This window comes from Lepidothrix coronata, unplaced genomic scaffold (assembly GCF_001604755.1).
Source record: "Lepidothrix coronata isolate B3197 unplaced genomic scaffold, Lepidothrix_coronata-1.0 Scaffold366, whole genome shotgun sequence".
NCBI classification, from domain to species: domain Eukaryota; kingdom Metazoa; phylum Chordata; class Aves; order Passeriformes; family Pipridae; genus Lepidothrix; species Lepidothrix coronata.
In genome coordinates, this window is record NW_016690546.1 from 116,045 (window position 1) to 137,650 (window position 21,606).

General features: G+C 60.9%; 2 protein-coding genes across 2 annotated transcripts in view; one reads left to right on the forward strand and one right to left on the reverse strand.

Moving 5' to 3' along the window:
• Positions 1-9,014, forward strand: part of SBF1 (SET binding factor 1) — a 63,482-nt gene extending 54,468 nt beyond the window's left edge. Inside the window, exons 26-41 of the mRNA XM_017838880.1 lie at positions 14-228; positions 316-453; positions 1,818-1,913; positions 2,146-2,223; positions 2,776-2,960; positions 3,496-3,672; positions 4,222-4,323; positions 4,413-4,598; positions 4,742-4,868; positions 4,953-5,083; positions 5,589-5,822; positions 5,983-6,093; positions 6,382-6,593; positions 6,713-6,800; positions 6,899-7,030; positions 7,365-9,014. Coding sequence (XP_017694369.1) covers positions 14-228; positions 316-453; positions 1,818-1,913; positions 2,146-2,223; positions 2,776-2,960; positions 3,496-3,672; positions 4,222-4,323; positions 4,413-4,598; positions 4,742-4,868; positions 4,953-5,083; positions 5,589-5,822; positions 5,983-6,093; positions 6,382-6,593; positions 6,713-6,800; positions 6,899-7,030; positions 7,365-7,463 — 2,311 coding nt within the window. The 3' untranslated portion in view covers positions 7,464-9,014. The remainder of the gene's footprint in view (positions 1-13; positions 229-315; positions 454-1,817; positions 1,914-2,145; positions 2,224-2,775; positions 2,961-3,495; positions 3,673-4,221; positions 4,324-4,412; positions 4,599-4,741; positions 4,869-4,952; positions 5,084-5,588; positions 5,823-5,982; positions 6,094-6,381; positions 6,594-6,712; positions 6,801-6,898; positions 7,031-7,364) is intronic.
• A 12,079-nt stretch (positions 9,015-21,093) lies between these two features.
• PPP6R2 (protein phosphatase 6 regulatory subunit 2) overlaps positions 21,094-21,606 on the reverse strand; it is a 30,153-nt gene continuing 29,640 nt past the window's right edge. The window contains exon 22 of the mRNA XM_017838884.1: positions 21,094-21,293. Coding sequence (XP_017694373.1) covers positions 21,242-21,293 — 52 coding nt within the window. The 3' untranslated portion in view covers positions 21,094-21,241. The remainder of the gene's footprint in view (positions 21,294-21,606) is intronic.

The following is a 21,606-nucleotide window of genomic DNA, read 5'->3' on the forward strand; positions in this document are numbered from 1 at the left end:
GGACCCCGCTGAGCCCCGCTCTGCCCCGCAGCTACCCCGGGCTGCTCATCGTGCCGCAGAGCATCCCGGACAACACCATCCAGCGCATCTCCCGCTGCTACCGCCAGAACCGCTTCCCGGTGGTGTGCTGGAGGAACTCCCGCACCAAGGCCGTGCTGCTCCGCTCGGGGGGGCTCCACGGCAAGGGCGTCGTCGGCCTCTTCAAGTCCCAGAACGCCCCGACCGCAGGTGCCCGTCCCCCCGCCCCGGGAACGCAGGGGCTGCGGGGCCCCCCCGGGCTCTGGGGTGGTCACACTCGGGGGTCTCCCCATCCAGGTCCCTCCCAGACGGATTCCACGAGTCTGGAGCAGGAGAAGTACCTGCAGGCCGTGATCAATTCCATGCCCCACTATTCCGATGCCAGCGGGCGCAACACGCTCAGCGGGTTCACCTCGGCACACATGAGCAGTACAGGTGAGGGAGGGGGGCACGGAGAGGGGTGGGGGGATGCAGGTGGGCTCCTGCCAGCCCTGGGTCCTGCTGTACATCCCAAGTGACCTGCTCTCCCAGGCTCTGGCATCCAAGGAGGCGGCAGAGCCTCTCCAGAGCTCCCAGCTCCAGCTGGATCCCCGTGGCTGGTGGTGGGGTTGGGTTTTGGGACACCTGGTGAACACTGGGAGCCCTGGTTTCAGGAGACACAGTGGCTGTGGACCTGTGAGCACTGAGAGCCCCAGGGAGTTTGGGAGACCCAATGTCCCCGGATCTGTGAGCACTGGGAGCCCTCAGTGCACTCTCTGGAGCTCCAAACTCCAGCTGGGACTCTGTGGCTGGTGGTGGGGATGGGTGCTTTGGGCACTGGGAGCCCTGAGGGATTTGGGAGCCCCGGTGTCCCTGGAGCTGCAAGCACTGGGATCCAGCCTGTGCTGGGATCCAGGCACTCGCCGGGGCCGGCGGGGACAGACCCTTCCAGCCGGGATGTCGGCACCGTGTGCCCCCCACGCACACGGCTGGGGTCTGTCCGGGGACCCCCGGTAAGTGCGGGCACACCTTGATGCCCCACCAGTCAGCCCTTCCCAGTCGGCCCTTCCCTGCAGGACAGAGCTCCCCCCACCGCCCTGCTCCAGCACCCACCGCCCTGTCCCAGCCTTTCCATCCTGTCCCAACCATTCCATCCCGTCCCAGCCTTTCCATCCTGTCCCAACCATTCCATCCTGTCCCAGCCATTCCATCCCGTCCCAGCCATTCCACCCATCATCGCTTCAAGGGGGGTGGAAGCTGGGGGGTCCCTGAGGCGGGGAGGATAAAGGACATGCCGACAGCCCCTCCGAAGCCCCCCGGCGGGGGGACGTGCCCGGAGGAGGGGGCTCAGCCAGCGCTGGGGGGGCAGGGCAGGGGCTGGGACAGGGTGATCCCCCACCCGGGGGGGCAGGGCCGGGTCGAGCCCCCTCCCACACGGCCGCACCAGGCGCCTCTTGGCCGTGGCTCCAGCTGGACGGTGTTTCCCACACGCTGGGCTCTGGCTCCTGGCTCCGGGTGCGCGGTGCTTCCCTGGCTCGGGGGGACGGTGCTTCCCTGGCTCGGGGGGACGGTGCTTCCCTGGCTCCGGGTGGACGGTGCTTCCCTGGCTCCGGGTGCGCGGTGCTTCCCTGGCTCGGGGGGACGGTGCTTCCCTGGCTCGGGGGGACGGTGCTTCCCGCGCACTGGGCTCTGCATCCCGGCCCCAGGGCTCCGGGGGGCTCCGCTTGCTGCCGCTTTCTCTGAGCCCCTTCCCCTCCCTCGGGGCAGCCGAGGGGAGGCCGGGAGGGCCCTCGGGAGCTGACGTTCTCTTGGTGCTGCAGATTTCTCCGACAAGAGGCAGCAGCCTAAGCTGGGATCGCTCATGAAGCAGGTGATGGGAGGGAAGGACGAAGGGCCTGGGACTTTTAGCCGCGGAGGTGAGGACGTGTGGGGGGTCGCTGCCTCGGGGGGCCTCGCCGAGACCCCCGGTCCGGGCAGCTCTCGTAGAGTAGACGCTCCCCGAGCCGAGCAGCCGCTTCTGCTCCGCGGGGCGGCCGCAGGGAGGGGGGGAGGGACCCGCCGCACCCCCGGCGCCATCGCCTCCATCCCACCCGTTGTCCATCGCTCCGCCCCGTCCCTCGCTGAGCTCGCTTTGTCCTGTGCCCCCAGGGCTGGGTCACAGAGCCCGGGTCATCACCCTGTCCACCCCCAAGTGCGCGTCGCCGAAGGGCCGAGAGACGCCCCGAGGTACGAAAGCGCGGCCGCCCGACCTGCCCGGGCACCCACTGACCCACTGACCCCCCACTGCCACCCCTCACACCACTAATGCCCCAGTAACCCCCCTCAGTCCCCACGCCTGCTCCGAGCGTGCCACGGGCACAGGTAAGTACCGGGCAGCCTCGCCAGGTTTGCTTTGGGCTCCTCGTGCCGCTGCGGGTGCCGGGTGGCGGTGCCAGGGCTGGGTGCGGTGCCAGGGCTGGGTGCGGTGCCAGGGCTGGGTGCCGGTGGCACGGTCGGGGTGCAGGGGCGGGTCCCAGCGATGCCAGAGCGTGGTTTGGCAATGCCAGTGATGGGACGTGGAGCAGCCGGGGTCAGGCTCCGAATCCAGCGGGCAGGAATTCCTGCAGCACCCAGCAGGCAGCAGGAGCCAAAGCAAACCTGGTGCCCAGCACGTCCCCGTCATGTGCTCCCAGGGCTGGGCTGGGGGGCGCAGCACTCGGCCCCCCGCTCGCCCTGTGGCCCCCCGGCTGGGGGTGAGCCCCCGGACCCGCATCCCGACCCGTCCCGTGGCTCCCGCAGGGAAGTGGGGCAGCATCCGGGCCAGCGGCCGCATGAGCAGCTACGCCCTGAACGTGGAGATCGGGTCCCGCCTGGCCGGGAAGGACCTGCTGGGGGCCCAGCACAACGGGACCCCCGCCGAGACCACCTTCCTGCGGCAGCACCGCGCCTCCCTCTACATCATCGGCGACAAGTCCCAGCTGAAGGTGACCCCACCCCCGGCACGGCCCGCGGGGGAACAGGGCTGGGGAAAGGAACGGAGCTGGGAAGGGGCTGGAGCAGCAGGAGCGGCTGAGGGAGCTGGGGGGGCTCATCCTGGAGCAAAGGAGGCTCAGGGGGGACCTTCTGGCTCTGCAAGTCCCTGCCAGGAGGGGGGAGCCGAGGGGGGGGGAGTCAAGCTCTTTTCTCAAAAAACAAGTAACAGGATTAGAGGAAATGGCCTCAAGCTGTGCCAGGGGAAGGTCAGGTTGGATGTTGGGGAAAATTCCTTCTGGAAAGGGCTGTCCAGCCCTGGCACAGCTGCCCAGGGCAGGGGGAGTCCCCAGCCCTGGAGGGATTTCCAAGCTGTATGGATGTGGCACTTGGGGATGTGGGTCAGTGGTGGCCTTGGCAGTGCTGGGGGAGGGTTGGAGTTGGTGATCTCAGAGAGCTTTTCCAACCTCAGCGGTTCCGTGATCCTGAGGGTGGTGGTGGCTCTGCTGGGGGTGTCCCTCAGGACATCCTGACTCTCTGCTCCCCCAGGGGGTGAAGCCGGACCCGCTGCAGCACTGGGAGGTGGTTCCCATCGAGGTGTTCGACGTGCGGCAGGTCAAGGCCAGCTTCAAGAAGCTGATGAAGGCCTGTGTGCCCGGCTGCCCCTCCAGCGACCCCAGCGTGGCCTACCTGCGCTCCCTGGAGGAGTCGGAGTGGCTCTCCCAGGTCAGGCTCACGCACAGCCCTGGGTCCTGTCCCCCCCTTTGCCCGGGGCCGTGGGCTCCTGTGCTCTGCCCTCCCGGCCACCCGAGGAGCGGGGTCCCGGTGCCCTGCCCAGAGCACCCCTGGGACACGGAGTGGGGGACACGGCTTGGTGTGAGGGACAGGGCTGGAACAATCCAGAGCTCTGCTCCGTGGTGCTGGACGTGGGCACTTCAGGTCCGGGGCAGCTGCTGGGTGGGGAACCCAGACAGGACCCCCAGGAAACGCCTCCCTGGAGGGGCTGGGACGAGGCAGTGCCAGCAGTGACTGGGGTCACCGGGTGGCAGCTGCCTGGTGAGACTGGTCCCAGAGTGAGCTGTGGGAGGGGTCCCACTCTGGCTGCTGGGGGGAGTGAGGGTCTCCTGGCTCTGCTGCCACTGCCATGTCCAAGTGTGGGGTTGTGGCCCCGTGTGACTCCCGAGCGTGGCCTTGCTTGGGAGAAGGGGACAGTGCCCCAGCACCCAGCACAGGAGTTCCCTGCGCCCTCCTAACTCCTGGCCCTGCCCTTGGCAGATCCACAAGATCCTGCAGATCTCGGTGCTGGTGGTGGAGCTGCTGGACACGGGCTCCTCTGTGCTGGTCAGTCTGGAGGACGGCTGGGACATCACCACGCAGGTGAGAGCCCACCAGGGCCCGAGGTGGCCGTGGGCCCCCCCAGCAGTGCCTGGAGCCCCCTGTCCCTGTCCCTGTCCCTGTCCCCGCAGGTGGTGTCACTGGTGCAGCTCCTCTCGGACCGGTACTACCGGACGCTGGAGGGGTTCCGGCTGCTGGTGGAGAAGGAGTGGCTTTCCTTCGGCCACCGCTTCAGCCACCGCGGTGCCCAGACCCTGGCGGGGCAGAGCAGCGGCTTCGCCCCCATCTTCCTGCAGTTCCTGGACTGTGTGCACCAGGTGAGCCCCGGGATCTGTGCCAGCGGGGCCCCCAGGCACCCACCGGGACCCCCGAACGTCGGGAGCGCTCCAGGGGCAGTGGGAGGGGCCCAGAGCTCCGTGTGCTTTGGGGTCCCGGGGTCCCACCTCGCCGCTCCCCACAGATCCACCTGCAGTTCCCCATGGAGTTCGAGTTCAGCCAGTACTACCTGAAGTTCCTCAGCTACCACTACATTTCCAACCGATTCCGGACATTCCTGCTGGACTCGGACTACGAGCGGATCGAGCTGGGTGAGGGCACCGTGGGGGGCCCACGGGGGGGGCAGCCAGACCCCCACCCCAAATAACACCCCTTCTGCCCTCCGTGCCCCCCAGGGCTCCTGTATGAGGAGAAGGGCGAGAGGAAGAGCCAGCAGGTCCACAAATCCATCTGGGATTACATCGACCGGATCAACAGGAAAACTCCCGTGTTCTTCAACTACATGTTCGCTCCCGAGGATGGGGAGGTGAGAGCTCCTCTCCTGGGGCATCCGGGGGGCTTGGATGGGGTCTCCTCCCTGCTAGAGTGGCTGGAGTTGGTGTTTGCCCACCAGGGAAGGGACCTTAAAGCCCACCCAGTGCCACCCCTGCCATGGGCAGGGACACCTTCCACCAGCCCAGGTTGCTCCAACCTGCCCTGGGACACTTCCAGGGATCCAGGGGCAGCCACAGCTTCTCTGGGAAACCTGGGCCAGGGCCTGCCCACCCTCCCAGGGAAGGATTCCTTCCCAATATCCCATCTCTCCCTGCCCTCTGGCACTGGGAAGCCATTCCCTGTGTCCTGTCCCTCCAGGCCTTGTCCCCAGTCCCTCTCCAGCTCTCTGGAGCCCCTTTAGGCCCTGCAAGGGGCTCTCAGCTCTCCCTGAGCATTCTCTTCTCCAGGCTGGACACCCCAAATCTCCATGTGGACACATTGTCCCCTCAGCCTGGCCGGGAATGTCCTTCCTGATCCCAACCCTGCCCGTTCCACAGGTGCTGAGGCCGTACAGCAACATTTCCAACCTGAAGGTGTGGGATTACTACACGGAGGAGACGCTGTCCGAGGGCCCCTCCTACGACTGGGAGCTGACGCAGGGGCAGCCGGAGCACGTGGAGGAGCCGGACCGGCAGGACACCGGAGCCCCCCAGAGCAAGCGCAGGATCATCTGGCCCTGCTACGACAACCGGAGCCGTGTGGAGCCCGACGCCATCTCCAGGCTGCTGCAGGTCAGGGCTCGGGGGGGACACGGGGGGGGACACACAGGGACACACAGGGACACACAGGGACACGGCTCCGGCAGGGCTGGGCTCGGTTGGGTCCCCGGGATGGGGACAGCGGTGCCAGGAATCTTGTCCCCAACGGGGCTGATGCCCGAATCCCCCACAGGAGCTGCACAACCTGAAGACGGAGCTGGGGCACGTCCAGGAGCGCTGGAAGGAGACGTGGGACGGGGTGAAAGCGTCGCAGAGAACTGAGGCACGGCAGGAGGGCAGCAGGGTAGGTGGGGGTGTGACAGGGCTGTGGCAGGGCTCTGGCATGGGCTGGAGAACAGGAGTGGCTTTACCCACAGTGCCCTGAGCAAAGGGCTGTTTGCTCCCCAACTCCAGGGCCAGGGAGGGGTCTCGGTGCTGGGTACTCAGTGCTGGGTTCTGGTTCTGAGTGCTGGTGTTGGTTCTGGGTGCTGGTGCTGTTCTGGGTGCTGGTTTGAGTGCTGGTGCTCAGCCCCACGCTGGGGCTCCCGGGGGTCACAGCCCCCTCCCCGTCACGCCGTTCCCTCTGTTGCAGACCCCCAGCTCCCTCCTGATGTCCTCGGGGCTGTCCCACCACCGGCGCTCGCTGGGCGTGTACCTGCAGGAGAGCGGGGTGGGCTCCACCCTCAACCTCAGCCTGGACAGCGACACCAGCAGCACCTCCACCCCGTCCAGCGGGAAGCCGGGCGGGCGCCGCAGCACCTCCACCCTCTACAGCCAGTTCCAGACCTCCGAGAGCGAGAACAGGCAGGGGGGGCTCGGGGGGCTGGGGGGACCCCTCCCTGGGGGGTGAAGTGCTGCAGGGCACGGCCCTCCGTGGGTTCCCGTCCCTGATCCCTGTTCCCGGTGCTCCTTCCCACCCACAGGTCCTACGAGGGCTCCCTGTACAAGAAAGGCGCCTTCATGAAGCCGTGGAAGCCTCGCTGGTTCGTGCTGGATAAAACCAAACATCAGGTACTGGGGGGCGGGGGGGCCCCGGGGTCTGTCCTGTCCCTCCATCCCATCCATCCCATCCATCCCAAACCCTGACAGGCGCATCCTCCCTCCCACAGCTCCGGTACTACGACAGCCGGATGGACACGGAGTGCAAAGGGGTCATCGACCTGGCCGAGGTGGAGTCCATCACCCCGGGGACCCCCACCATGGGGGCCCCCAAGACAGTGGATGAGAAAGCCTTCTTTGATGTGAGTGTGCCCTGGGGGACGCTGGGCAGCCACGGCCCCACCGGACACTCCAGGCTCCGGCTGTGGTGCCATCAGGAAGGTGGTGGGGATGAGAAAATCAGGTGGGAATAGGGCTGTGGTCAGTGGGAGTGGCTGAGAGCAGCATCACTGCTCAAGTGGAGCTGAATAACCCAGGCTGAGCTTAACTGGGCCCCTGAGGCCACAGGCAGGGAGCGGATCCCAGGGGAGGTTGCCCAGGCCGTGCCCCGGGATGGTGGGAGGGCAGAGCGGGCTGAGGGGCCCCGCCTGGCTCAGCTCCCGGCCCCGCTCACCCCCTCCCCCTCCCGTCCCGCAGCTGAAGACGACAAAACGAGTTTACAATTTCTGCGCCCAGGACGTGCAGTTGGCCCAGCAGTGGATCGACCGCATCCAGAGCTGCCTGTCGGACGCGTGAGCGGCCCCGCGGAGCCGCAATTCCAGGCACGGCTGCCGGCCCCGAGCCGGGAGCAGAGGCAGCGCCAGGCTCTGCCTGAGCCTGGGACTGAGGAGAGGAGGGGATGGCCTTCCTCCCGCCCGCCCCGGGCAGGGCGGGGCCGTTTCCCGGGGGTAGGACGGCGCAGGGAGGGATTCCTAAGGCATCCCTCGCGTTGGAGCGGGCGGGGGGACCCGGCCCCGCCCGGCCCTGTCTGAGCCCTGTCGTGACTCCGTGTCCTCCGTGTGCCCGAGCCCCATCCCGCGCCCTGGGCAGGGGGGTCCTGGCCCCGCGCCCCCACCCCCCACTGCTGGAGGAGCAGGAGCTGCCCCTCATCCTGCCACCACTTGCATGTCCTGCCAGAGCCCCCCGGAACCTGCCCTGCTCCTCCCACCGGGAGCGTGTCCTGGGCTCCGCTCCCGTCCCCGGGGATGTGCAGCGCAGGGGATGGCGGAGGGGACACAGCGGAGCCCTGGGACGTCCTGTGTCCCAGCCCCGGAGCCCCCGCGCTCCCACACAGGATCGGGAATGCTGGGATGCTGCAGGCGCCGTGTCCCGGAGGGGACGTGGCCGTGGCCGTGGCCGTGGCTGGAGCCCCCTCGGGCTGTGCCGGGGTCCCTGTGCTGGCTGGGACAGTCTCTACCTCCACGGCCAGACCGGCTGTCCCGGGGGGGGCACGTTCCCTGTGGGAGGTGCCAAACGCTGGAGCCTCCTGGGTGCCCCTCTGACCCCTCGTGCCGGGGGGGACCAGCCCAGCCCCCTCCCCAGGGTGAGGGTCCCCTCCGGGCGGTGGCGATGACGGGGCTGGCACAGGCCGGGACAGTGGCCCTGCAGGTGCCACCTGGTCTCTTTGCACAGGTCACCCCCCAGAACCCCCTGTGTGAAGGGGGGGCAGCACCAGGAGGGCACCACACACGCTGAGCTCTTCTCCCCCCACCCCAGGGCTGTCCCTTGCCCCGAAGCCCCCCATGTTCCCCCCTCTGTGCTCTGCCTGGGGGGCTTGGCTGGAGCCCCCGGCCCCCCGGAGGGCAGGTCCGTGTCCCCCCTCACCCCTCCCCGCTTGCTGCCGTGTCAGTGAGGGGGACCCTCGGTACAGACCCTGCTCCTGCAGCCCCCCCGCACTGGTGTGAACTGGGGGGTTCAGCCCCAGCCCAGGGGCCGTGGGGGGAGCCCGACCCGGCACCGTGTGGTCTCTCTGGCCCCGCTGCCCCCCGGACCCCCCCGGCGCCCCCAGACTGCCCCCCCACCCCCCGTGTTGTTTTTAAAGCCCCTTTCCCCGTGCAGAGCCCCTTGTACAGTCCCCGTTCACTGCCCCCGCCCGGCTGTGCAGGTGTAACACGGAGGTTTGTAACTTACCTGAGCAGTTGTAGATTATTGAAGTTTCTGTACATTGTGTCAAACATGCAGAGTCCTTGTATTGTATTTGTGCCTAGAGGAAAAGGTTATTCTATAAAGAGAAAACTAACGGAATTTAATAAAAAAATTAATATGACAGACGCCCTTTTGTCCCTCTGAGCCTCCGGAACTGGGAAAACACCACGGCAGGCACTGGATCCAGGCTGAGCTCCGGCCCTCGGGATTCACTGTCCTGTGTCCTGGGACAGAGCTCAGGGAGGGATCCTGGCACAGCACTGGACACACGGACAGACCTTTGTCCTGTGCTGGATCTGCTCTGTCCCTCCTGCCACCCATCAGACCTGCCAGGAGGGGGGAGCCGGGGGGGGTCGGGCTCTGCTGCCAGGGAACAAGGGACAGGCCAAGGGGAAACGGCCTCAGGCTGGGCCAGGGGAGGGTCAGGTTGGGGCTGAGGAGGAATTTGTTGCTGGAAAGGGTGGGGAGGCCTTGGCAGGGGCTGCCCAGGGAGGTTTGGAGTGCCCAGCCCTGGAGGTGTCCCAGGAAGGCCTGGCCGTGGCACTCAGTGCTCTGGGCTGGGGGACAAGGTGGGGATGGGGCCCAGGGGGGATCCATGGGCTGGGAGGGCTCTTCCAACCTCAGGGATCCTGGGATTTGCCCCTCTCTGAGGGACTGGGCTGAGGAGCCCCTGTCGGTGTCACCAAGGCTCAGCTGTGCTGGGTCCCTGCCTGGGCTCAGGACCTGCAGCAGAATCACCTCCAGGAAAAGAGGAGAAATTCAGGTTGGGCACTGGGGAAATTCCTTCTGGAAAGGGCTGTCCAGCCCCGGCACAGCTGCCCAGGGCAGGGGGGAGTCCCCACCCCGGGGGGATTTAGGAGCCCTGTGGATGTGCTCCGTGGTGCTCCAGGGCAGCAGCAGGGTCACCTCAGCCCCTGTGCCTTTGTACCTTCTCCAGGAGCTGGGATGCCCCAAATCCATCCCAGCTCTGCCGGCGTGTCCTGCAGGACGAGGAACCCACCACTGGCACGTGAATTTTGAGCTTTTATTGATAGTTGGAATTTACAGCCTAAAACTGACAACATAGAGAGATGCAGACTTTTTTTTGTTGTTTTTCCTTTTTCTTTTTTTTTCTTGTCTTTTTTCGTTGCTTTTTTACAAAAAAAAAAAAAAAAAAAACCAAACCGAAAAAAAACCCACCAAAAAAAAAATCCAAACCAAAAACCAAAATAACCAAAAAGCCACCAGCATCAGATTTACAATATAAAAGTTTTGACAGTAGAGAGACTAAAGTACATCTGGAATTACTCAGAAAAATAAACAGGGCAAAAGGCAGTAATTTAAAATTTGTCCCTCATATATACACATAATACACAGACATTGCTTACAAAGACCCGGATTCAACATTTAAGGGCAGTTGGCATCATGAGAAAAGGCTCCCCCACGTCATTGCACTAATTAAGGACCCCCGGGGGCACCCCCTGTGCTGCCCCTTCCCCCTGGAGAGGCCGCCTGGAGCAGGCCGGGATCAGCTCCCGGGATCAGCTCCCGGGATTCGGGATCAGCTCCCGGGATTTCCCTCCCTCGGGGCCGCTCCGTGGTTTTATTGCTTTACAGAGCTTGGGCCCGGCACGGCGGGAAAGGCATCGAGTGCCCCCGACTCGCTCTTCCCACCAGGAAAACCCCTCCCTCGGGACAGCCCCGCCGGGCAGATTTCCAGGGAAAGTCCGGACACCACGACGGGATTTTGGGAAGAGCGGGAAAAGGAGCTGCGGAGCGACGCTGGAAACCTGGGCCCGGTACCACCACTGCAACATTCCCAAATCCACGGATCCCCATCCCCACGGCGGCAGCGCCTTCCCCTGCTGGGATTGCTGGATTTATGGGGCCTCCAGTCCTCAGGAAAGGCTCCACCTCACATCCCACAGCCTGGAATTAGCTCTGCCTCGGCTGGGACACGGGGACGGCAGAGGGGGCCATTCCCAAGGGCTTATCCCAAAGAGCCAAGGCCAAGAACTGAGGGATGGCCACGGACCATCCCGGATGGAATCTGCTCCCTCTGGAGCTGCCTGGATGGCCCTGGCAGCTCCCAGGCCCCCCTGTGTTCCCAGAGCCTCCAGCTCTCCCAGAAACCAGGAACAACTTAAAACCCCACCAGTTTTGGTTCATTTTTAGTTTGAACGGGAATTTCAGGTCCCTCAGCCGGAGGGTTTTCCCGGGGGATGGGCCCTCAACCCCTGGTTTGTGCTTAACAGTCAAAGAGTCGAACGTTCCCACTGACCCGGAGCCCAACAAACCCCTGGGAGGGATGGAAAGCCCTGGAGACGCCACTCCAGCAGCTCCAACTGAACAGCAACGAATGTGGAATATTCCCCCGTGTCCGTGGGCGGGTGAGGAGCCTACGGAGGGATTTGTGGGGATTCCTCGGAGCAGATTCCCCCTGTACAGCCCCCCCGGAGCCCTGGAGACTGGGGGGGTGATCACGGATATCATGGATATCACCCACTCCACGACCGCCTGGAGCAGATCCCGTGCCAGGACTTGGCGTGGGATAAAGAAAAGGTTTGGAAAACATCAGATCCAGAAAAATGTCCATAAAACTTGGCCTTTCCACCCAAACTCCTCCCAACCGCCGCCGCTCCCGGGTCGGACACGAAAGGCAAAGACAGAGACAAGGAACAAAAGGGAAAATCCACGACCTGCTCCGTGAGCCCGAGGCCAGCGCCAGGGACACCCTGGGGCTGCTCCGGCCGGGGAGAACGGGAACGGGGTAAAAAGGGAACGAGTCGTTCCATTGTCAGCCCTCGGCCCCCTGGAATTCCCCCGGAATTCCCGGCCCCGCCCAGTACCTGCGGTGGGTCGGACTGGGCTCGTTTGTACCGACGCCCTTGGAAGGTGCAAATCTCCTGCTCGAGGAGTTCTCGGCAAAGCCAAAAGCTCTGAGGAAAACAGGATTCGGGGGCCTTTAGAAACCTCTGGAATATATTTATATAAATAGTCCCTATTTACAGCAACAGCCGGGGAGGGGCGGAGGGAGGGAAGGAGGAGCCGGGACGCGCTCGGAGCCACCACCCCTTGCCCTCGGGATGCTCCTGCCTGTCCCAGCAGGATCCCAGCAGAATCCCAGCCCTCTTCCCATGGATCCCTCACCCCTGGGATGTCCTACCTGTCCCAGCAGTGTCCCAACAGTATCCCAGCCCTCTTCCCACAGATCCCTCACCCCTGGGATGCTCCTGCTGGAGGAAGAAACCATTTTCCTCCCTGGAATCCCAAGGATGCTTTCAATCCCAAGGTCTCTCCTTGTCCATCTCACGGTCCAACCCCGGAGTCCCGTTGGACTCAGCCAAATGGGGAAGCCCTGGGAAAGGCTGTCACTCCCATGGATGCTGGGAAAATGGCTACGAGTGGTGTGGGGGGTGGGGTCTTGTTCAGAAATTGGCCATAAATCCACGTGCAGCACCGGGATGCTCCGGAATCCGGCAGCACCCACCCAGCTCCAGCACCAGGAGTCCTTCCCTGTGTGCCTCCTGTGAGCCCAGCCAGGGAAAGGCTGATCCCAGCCATGGGAATCCTGACCCCCGCCAAGGAAGGTCCAACACAAACCAGGAAAATGCCGACCCCGACCGGGGAAAGCCTGACCCAAACCAGGCCGATGCCAGAGGGTGCCAATTCCATACAATATTCCCGGTGTTCTCTGCTCTTGGCATCGGCTGCAACGGAAGGGATGAACCATTTTAAGAGGCAAAAGCTCTTCAAGGATTTCTCTGGGACTGTTTGGGCTGGAAAATCATTTTTCATTGCAAAAAAAAAAACCCCAAAATTCATCAGAGGAATATTTATATTCCACAAGGGGAAAATATTTACAGGCCAGGGAGGTCTTAATTTAAATTACAGCTTAAATAATAAAATATTTGGTATTAAATATTAGTTCTATTCAAGCAGAAAAAGAGGGATAATCCATTTTTTTGGTGCTTTTAAGCCCAGTTTCTCTCCCGCTCGGACAGATCCGATGCCCAGGTTGGAGCTGGGATCCATCTGGAGCTGATGGCAGGACACAGACACTACATTATCCCTGCATCCCGAATCCAGGGCAAGTCCAGCAAGGGAGGGGAAGGGGCCTTGGGGGTCCTTCTGAATCCTTGGGGGTCCCTGGGGCAGCTCCCAGTGACCAAGTCCTGTCTGGCTCCACTGGGAGCTGGAATTGCAGCCGGGGCTCTGGGATGACACCAGGGATGGACTGATTGGGACACAGGGATGGACTGACTGGGAAACAGGGATGGACTGACTGGGACACAGGGATAAGCAGCTGAGAGGTGTAAGAGGGAACAGAAATACCTTTGCTGGGGTCTGGATGGATTTAAGGCACTCAGTGGGATATTTGGGAATGGTCACTGTCCGCACAGCGTGGGCTGGATGCAGGATGTTCCCTTCCCTGTCTCCTGGTGAGCTGGGGATGGAACAGGACTTGGCTCCAAGCTGGAATGAGAAGCAATGGCTCCTTCCAGACTAAATCCAAGGCCCTGGGATTACACTGGAACTCCCCCTGGATCAGTGCTGTGCCCTGGAGAGCTCAGGGCTCCGAGGGCTCAGAGCTGGAGGTGTCCGAGGGAGCAAAATGCCTTTTCTTGGGAAAGCCACAGCAGGTCCAGAGAAAGGGGAGGAGCTTGGAACTTCTCATGGGAATAGCAGGGATGTGATGCAATACATGGGAATTACATGCAAATTAACAGGATAGAGGTCGGGAAGGGAAGGGAAGGGAAGGGAAGGGAAAAGGGAAAAGGGAAAAGGGAAAAGGGAAAAGGGAAAAGGGAAAAGGGAAAAGGGAAAAAGGGGAAAGGAGAAAGGGGAAAGGAGAAAGGGGAAAGGAGAAAGGGGAAAGGGGGGATTTTCCACACAAAGCCATTTTTCCAGATGTGCTGTGGCCAGTGAGTCACTGTTTGGAGTTTGAACCTTCTTGGGATGATGAGAGAGAGGAGCAGGGCAAGGGGTGAAGTCTCAGTGCAAAGTCACTGCCACAGAAGGGGAGGAGCACAGAACGACTGCCAGGACCATGGAACGCCTGCAAGGATCAAGGAATGACTGCCAGGACCACGGAAGGACCGTGAAGACCATGGAACAGCTGTGAGGAACAAGGAACAACTGCCATGCCCACGGCAGGACACACGGGAGGCCCTCGGGACACACCCCAGAGCTCGCTCCAAACCCACCACCAGCAGGGGAATCTCTACTGCATTCCTAGAATTCCTACAAAGTTCTGCAAAACTACCTCTGAGCATCAAAATTACAGGATAAAAGATTTTTTTTTCATAGTTTACATCTTGTCCAAGGAATCTGAGGGAATCAAAAATAGAAGGGGAAGGATCTGCCCTCTAGAAAAGCCCCAACGCCAGGGAGGGAAGAACATCCCTCCCTCCCCATCAGCATCAGATACAAAAATACACTTTACACAGGGGAATGTCCCACTGTCCCACTGCTGCTGGGAGGGGGGACAGCCCCCGGAAATACAGGGAATTCCTGTACAAATCCAAGCAGGAGGTCACCACAAAGCCCTTCCAGGGATGAGGTAAGTGAGGTTTGGATGAGAAAAGCCAACATGGAGGAGCCAAATTGTTTCATTTTCTGTGCATCTGTCACAAAGTTCAGCCATAAATGTGGTGGAAAAGTGGGTTTGCCGGGAATTCCCACCAGCAGCAATCACGGAGGGAAGCCGGGATCAGAAACCTCCTTCTCACCCCAAAGCCAGAGTTGATCCAACCCATCTTCCAAAGAATCTTAAACTTTCACTGAACTGAACACCAGAGATGGTCCAACCCCGAGGTCCCCATTTGTGCCACCTGCCACACGTCACTAATTAACTGACACCTGGAATTATTAATTAATCCTGCAGAATTCCGGGGCCGGAACGTGCCGCTCCCCCAACCACAGGGGTTTGGGGTTTGGATCTTGCCCTGCAGAGGCGAAACCACAACTTCAAACTTCTCCCCGAGCTGCCCTCAGATTTCCCAGGAATGGCACAGTGTGCTCAGAGAGCCCGACTCCGGAGCCTGGGATCCGGCACCGCCTCTGGAGCCGGGAATGCCTCCCCTGGGAAACGGGAGCTCGTGGTCAACAGCTCCTCTGAGGTGGGATGAGCTACACCTGGGGCTGGGATGGTCTTCAGTTTGGGTTGTTTTCAAGTTTGGGAGGATCCTGAGCTTGGGATGGTCTCGAATTTGGGATGGTCTCAAGTTTGGGATGGTCCTGAGTTTGGGTTATTCCAGAGTTTGGGTTGTTCTAAGGTTTAGGATGATCTCAAGTTTGGGATGTTCTCGGGTCTGGGATGTTCTCAAGTTTGGGATGGTCTTGAGTGTGGGATGTTGCTGGATTTGGGTATTTCTCAGGTTTGTTTTTTTCTTGAGTTTGGGATGTTTTTGAGTTTGGGTTATTCCCGTGTTTGGGATGTTCTCAAGTTTGGGATGCTCTCGAGTTTGGGACCCTTTTTTGCTCAAAACCTGTTTCTTGCTTGGATGGAGAACCCCCCAGTTGGTACCTTCTGTCCACAACCCCAAACCTGCCGAGACAACACTTACTAACACAGAGCACTAAAAAATCCCGGCACAAAGTCCCTCCCAGCCCATGGACAGAGGTTGGAGTCCCCGTTCCCAGCACATGGAGCTCTCACGTGCTGCCCTGGGACAGCAGACACAGGACCCTCCCCGAGCTCCCATTCTGGAGTGCTCTGATCCCAAAGGGAAGAGTTGTGACGGGTCCATCACACCTGCAAAGCACCACCAACCCAAACCCAGGCTCAGCAAAGGGAACGGCTCCACCCGACACCGCCCCAAGGGCAGAGCAGTCCCAAACAAACACCTAAATCCAGGCTTTTCAGGGATACACACGACTGCTCCCAACACCAACACACCCGACAGCCTCCAAGGCCAAAGGCTTCCGAGGAGCCTCCAGCTCTTCCCTGCCCAGGCTGCTCTGGAAAACCAGACTCAGTCCTAAAGCCCAGCACAGCCTGGGTTCCAGGGTGGCACAGTCCTTTTGCCCTGAGGAGGGAAACAACCAGGTCAGGAGGAGAAGAGCGAGAGGGGCAGGACATGTCACGGAGCCAGGAGCCAGCAGGGATGGGAAGTGCCCTCTGGAAGTGCAGGAACAGCTCCAGCCCCGGCGTGTGCGGCGGCGACGAGGCCACGGGAGTTCTCTGGGGGCAGCACCAACCCAAGGAGCCCCAGCCTAAACCAGTTCACAGCAAGTCCCCAAGAGACTCAACATCAGCAAGACGGGTACACCCCCAATACACCCCTGATATGCCCCGGATACACCCTGGATACATCCCAGATACACCCTGGATACACCCTGGATACACCCTGGATACTCCCTGGCACAGCTCCCCAGCCCCTCAGCTCTTTCCTGCGCATCAGATTTGGGGGTTTTCATTCCATGGAGCCCCTCACCCTATGAACAGACACTACAAGGTCTCCTCAGAACCAGGGGCATCCCCCCCTTGGCTGGTTGGGTTTGGGGGCCTGTGGTGTCCAAAGCACACAAAGACTCTCCTGTTTGGGTGGGTTTTCCTGGCCTGGGGTGTCCAAAGCACAGAATTCCCAACAGCCACGCTCCCAAATCATGGAGTTGCAGCCCCCACACGCCCCCTCAGAGCCTCCCCTTGCCCAGGGCTCTCCCTGGGCACCCAGGGCTGGGAGGGGAGGCAGGAACTGAACTTTCCCTCCGGGAGAAGCAGCTGAGAAGGTTTTATTTTAAAGCTGGGCTTGGCAAAGAGCATGTGAGGGCTGAGGCTGCCTTGGGAGCACCCAAGGGACTGGGCACCTCTTCCACAGCCCTCTGGGCAGGAACTGGGGCTCTGCCACCCCCCAGAGTTCACTGGGCCAGGGGAACTGAACCACTGAGGAAAGGGGGCTCTTGGATCGGCACAGATCCCACCGGATGAGCACACGGTGGTGAAGTCCCCCAGGAGACGGTTCAGTGCAGAGATGTCACCTCAGGCAGCCCTGGCAGAGCTCCCGCCCTGGGCTGGGCAGGAGGGACAGGAAGGCACCTGGTGGCTGCAGGGACCAAGCCCAGGCTGGAGCACGACGGAGCCACAACGTGGTGTAACCGCGGAGTGACCGGCACGGGGCCGTGCTCCCAGTGATGCCACTGAGAAACCAGGGTTGTAATTACAGCTCACTGGCTAATCGGGGGGGAAATGGTTCTGGGATGCCACTGGAGAACAAAAAAGCCACTGGAATTGTATTTCCTTCAGATATGTTCTTTGGGAATGTCCCTTCACCTTCCCCCAGCCGGTGCCCCAAGCCTGCCCTGGCAGTGGGATGTCTGACCCTTCTGGAACAGATGCTGAGGGCAACACTCAGCTTTTTGGGGGATTTTTTTTTTTTTTAAGTCATTTTTTGTCATTTTTTTAATCTGTGCACTATGGGTTTCCATTCTGCTGCCCACCTGCAGCTCTCCAAGGAGATGTCCTTGATGAAACCTTGGGATGAAACCTTGGGTTTCATCCCAAGGGCAGCAAAGCCTTGGGACAGTCACAAAAGTTCTGTCAGGCTTTGCTGAGGACACAGTATCCAAACAAACACCTGGGATTTTGCCTGCCATGACTGTTACAGCTCAAGAGAAGCAGGAAATCCACTTTTTGGGGGGAAAATGTTGTCAGAAGATGGGTGAAACTCCAGCTTTATCCGCTGTGGGATCACGTCTCCACAGCTCCACTCTCCCCACACCTCTGCTCACAGGGGTTCCAGCCGTGCTCCCCTTCCCCACTCCACCCCCAGGGACTGCCCACGGGAGCTGGGACCCCTGGAGAGGCCCCTGCTGTGCCGATGGATGGCAGCGCTCCCAAGGCCGTGCTATCCATGGATCCCATCTCCCGTCACCCGAGGAGCCCCTTTCCCACAGTGTTTTCCATGGATCCCATCTCCCATCACCCGAGGAGCCCCTTTCCCACAGCCCAACCAGAGACAAACGTGCTGTGATCCAGGAACGGGCCAAACTGGGGGGCTTTAGGAGCCAGTCGTGCCCTCCCCCAGTGAGGTGGCCGTGCTGGTTCCCCTGGGATGGTTTGCTGGTGCTCCTGGAGCTGCCCAGGATCACAGTCCGGCTCGCTGGGCTCCCAGGGGCTCCTTGCCCAGGTTTCTCCCAACATCCCCCTGCGTGTGCACAAATATCCATGGAAGAACACAAACACGGACCTGCAGACAGGTCAGTCCTACCAGGACAGACACCCTGTGGATATGGACAGATTCCAATCTCTGCACAGAGGGAGGAGGGACAGCGCTGAGCAGAACCTGGGCCGAGTCCTCATTGCTTTGGACACGGAGCTGAGCGAGCCCAGGGGCTTAAATGGACAGGTGGAGTCAGGAAATCCATTTTCACAGCCAACAGATCCTGCTCCAGCCCCAGGAGATGGGAAGCTCAGACTCAGAAGGACATTTTTTCCTGGTTTACCTACAAAATCAGCGGAGCCAGGTAAGGAACCCCCCGACTCTGGATCTGTTCCGAACTGCAAACCCCGACACACCAAGCAGGAGGAATGTTTTGTGGATCAGGATCACCTCGTGGCTGGTGGGAAGGACAGTCCCAGGGAGTGATGAGGTAATTCTGAGCTCCAGTCCCAAACGAGGAGGGATCATCCAGCGGCACCAAAGCCACGGAGCTCGTGCATCTCTACAGCTCTGACCAACCACCGGTGACACACCCGAGCACAGACTGGGCACAGGCAATCAAACTAATCCACCAAGAGAACGAGTCCCCCGGTGCCCAACCTGTGCTTGGAGCTGCTCACAGGACATGCCCAAGGATATCGTTATTAAAGCTCTCCCTGGCGTTCAGAGACTCGAAGCAAGAGCTGAGGAATGCCAAGCTCGGAATCTGCAGCGAAAGGCACAGACAGACACGTCCTCTCGGAGCCATCCCAGGGGTTATTGCTGCCAGCAGCCCTGTGTCCCTGTCCAGGGGGAATTGCTGCTCCCAAACCACAGCATTCCGAGCACCCCAGGCGGGGGGAGCTGATGGTGACCCCGACTGGTGACTCGGGTGAGCCCCGACTGGGACACGACCCAACGCAAAGATCATTTCTCTGACTCAGGAGGGGGATGAAAACAGATCGAAGCCAGAAGGATGAGCAAACTGTGCCTGCTATGGACATTTCCCCCTCAGCTCCTGATCCCAAATGGATCTGCTCATAATTGGTCACGGTGGAACCAACAAGAAGAGGCTGGAGGAGCCCCGTGGCCTCCCCGGGCCCGGAGCCCAGCCGTGGTGTCCAACAGACAAATGATCCCTCAGCTCTCACAGATCAGTTCTGGGGGCTGCAAGAATGCCCGGAGAGACCCTGATTTTCAGCAGAACTCTAGCACCAATCCTTGGAAAATTAAGACTTGAATGTGTCTCCAGCCAGGAACCCAAACCCGCTCAGCACTTGTGACAGCCCTGGCTCAGGGTGGGATCGATCCCCGCACACCAAGCAGTGGAACAAAGCACAGCGTGAGATTTTCCCCTCCCCAGTGCAACGTAACTTGAAATTATTTCTTTTAAATTACAAGGAGTGAGCGAAGACTTCCAGAAAGACCACGGCAGCACCTGCTTCCCGAGGAATTGCAGCTGGAGAATCCCCAGCCCTGCCAGCAGCACACGAGTGGCCCACAGCCCCAGCACAGCCCCAGCACAGCCCCCGGGACCCTCCAGCACCCCCCATTTCCCGGGATTCCAGCAAGGCAAACCCCCGTTTTCCCCCAGAGCAGAGCTGAACAGCGTTGGGGCACACAGGGATGAGCCAGTGCCGCAGGAACGGCGCCGCCGGACACCGACCCGGCCGGACACCCCGACCGGAACTGTGGGAACACCTCGTGCTCCTCACTCCCCCTCCACACACGTTACCACAGGGAAGGACGTTCCACGAGCACCACAGACATCACAGCAAAAACAAAGGGGTCCTGAGGAAGCCCCAGGGCTGGAGTCGCCCGTGCTCGGAGCTGTGCTCGGAACTTTCACACCCCAGGGCAAAGCCCCTCCCCATGCTCGGGTGAGAATCTCCCTGACAGCAGCTACTCGGCTCCCTCTGTGTCAAGCTCCATGAGCTCTCTCCCAGGGGAATGATTTTCCAGGCCTTGGATCGCTAAGGAGGCTCTGGACACCTGCCAGGTGGGTTCCAGCACAGCGGCGGGTCCAGCTGGGGGGCAGAGGAGCCCCCAGACCAGGTGACCCCACACCCTCACCTGTGTCACCTGTGTCCCAACAGCCCAGCGGTGCCACCAGCACACCCTCCCGGGAGCAGGGGCTCCAGGCCGGACAGATCCCGTGTCCCAGCTCCAGGGGCTGCCCCTCACCTGGCCCTGCTCTCCCCCCACGGTGTGACCCCCAAGGCCCTCTCTGGGCAAGGACACCAGGGGTGCCCACCCGGAGCTGGGAGGGGCCGTGTCCCTCTCCAATGTTGTCACAAGGTACAAAGTGCAAAAGTGTTGCTGTTCCTGCATCCATTAAAAAACTTTAAAAACAGAACAAAACAAACAGAAAAAGGATTTCCATAATCATTTGAAAATACATTAAGTCTCCAAAAAGCCACCAAAGCCCTGGTCACCTCTGTGTGCTCTGGGTCCTGCTGGGCAGCAGAGCCATGGGCAGTGTCCTCTCCCCGGACACACCTGGACCACACCCAGCAGGGACATTGGCCGGGCTCGGACAGGAGAGGCCAAGTGCTGCCCCAGCCCCAACGCTGCTCTGAACCACCAGTCTCCATGGGAGAGCAGGGAGCCACCCCTGGAATGCAGAGACACCTCACAGCACATCACCCCTTGGCCTCTGGCTCGGGACACCACGGCCTTCCCTCCCACCCCAAACCTGCACCTCCAAGCCCTCCCTGCTCCGTCCCGTGGAAGTGTTTGCATTTCTCCTCCTATGAAATGTTTCTGATAAGGCTTTATTGCTATACAAAAGCGGTGCAAAGGCTGCCCGAGGACAGCTCCATCAGGAACTTTGGTCACACGACTGCGGGACTCTTGTGCACTGTCCCCGTCCCGGCGTTAGACCTGCTACCTTTCCCAAGAGAAGCTGAATACTGTGTGCAATAACACTCGGAAAGTAGGACTTGAACCCCAAATACAAAACAAAAACGAGGGAGACGGGGAAAGGGGACAACTCAAATCAGGCAGAAGGCTTTGCTTGGGAAGAGCCCGTCATTCCTGTGAGGACTAAACTGCTCAATGCTACATTTGGACAATGCAAAGTGTCTCTCCGGACAGACTGTTGGTGTTGGAACTGCGTGTCTGGTCCTCAATGCCAGCTCGCTCTCATCAATGCAGCATTTATTAAAAAATAAAATTAAAATGGAAAAAAAAATAATAAGAATTGACAAATTGCATCACCAGGAGCAGCCTGGCCTGGGTCACACACGTCCCGTGGCAGCGGCGGCATCAAGCGGGGCCGTTCAACGTGGCTTCGGCGCAGGGCAAGGCCTCTTCTTTCCTGGGGAGAAACCCAGAGCAGCATTAGGGACAGGGAACTGCTGGGACACGCTGGCTCCTAAGGCTTCCTTCATCCTGGCTGCAAATTCACCTCTCTGGTGGGATCCGAGCCACCCTTCCTCTAGTTTTGTTTCTCCTGCCTCCTAAAGCGTCACCAGCTTCCAACAAGAACCTTCTCAGAGTCCTTCACAAATTAGGACACTGACAAATCACAGTGGAGCCATGGAATGGTTTGGGTGGGAAGGTACGTTAAACCCACCCAGTTCCACCCCCTGCCAAAGGGATTAGGGGGATAGAGCAGTTCTATGAGGAAA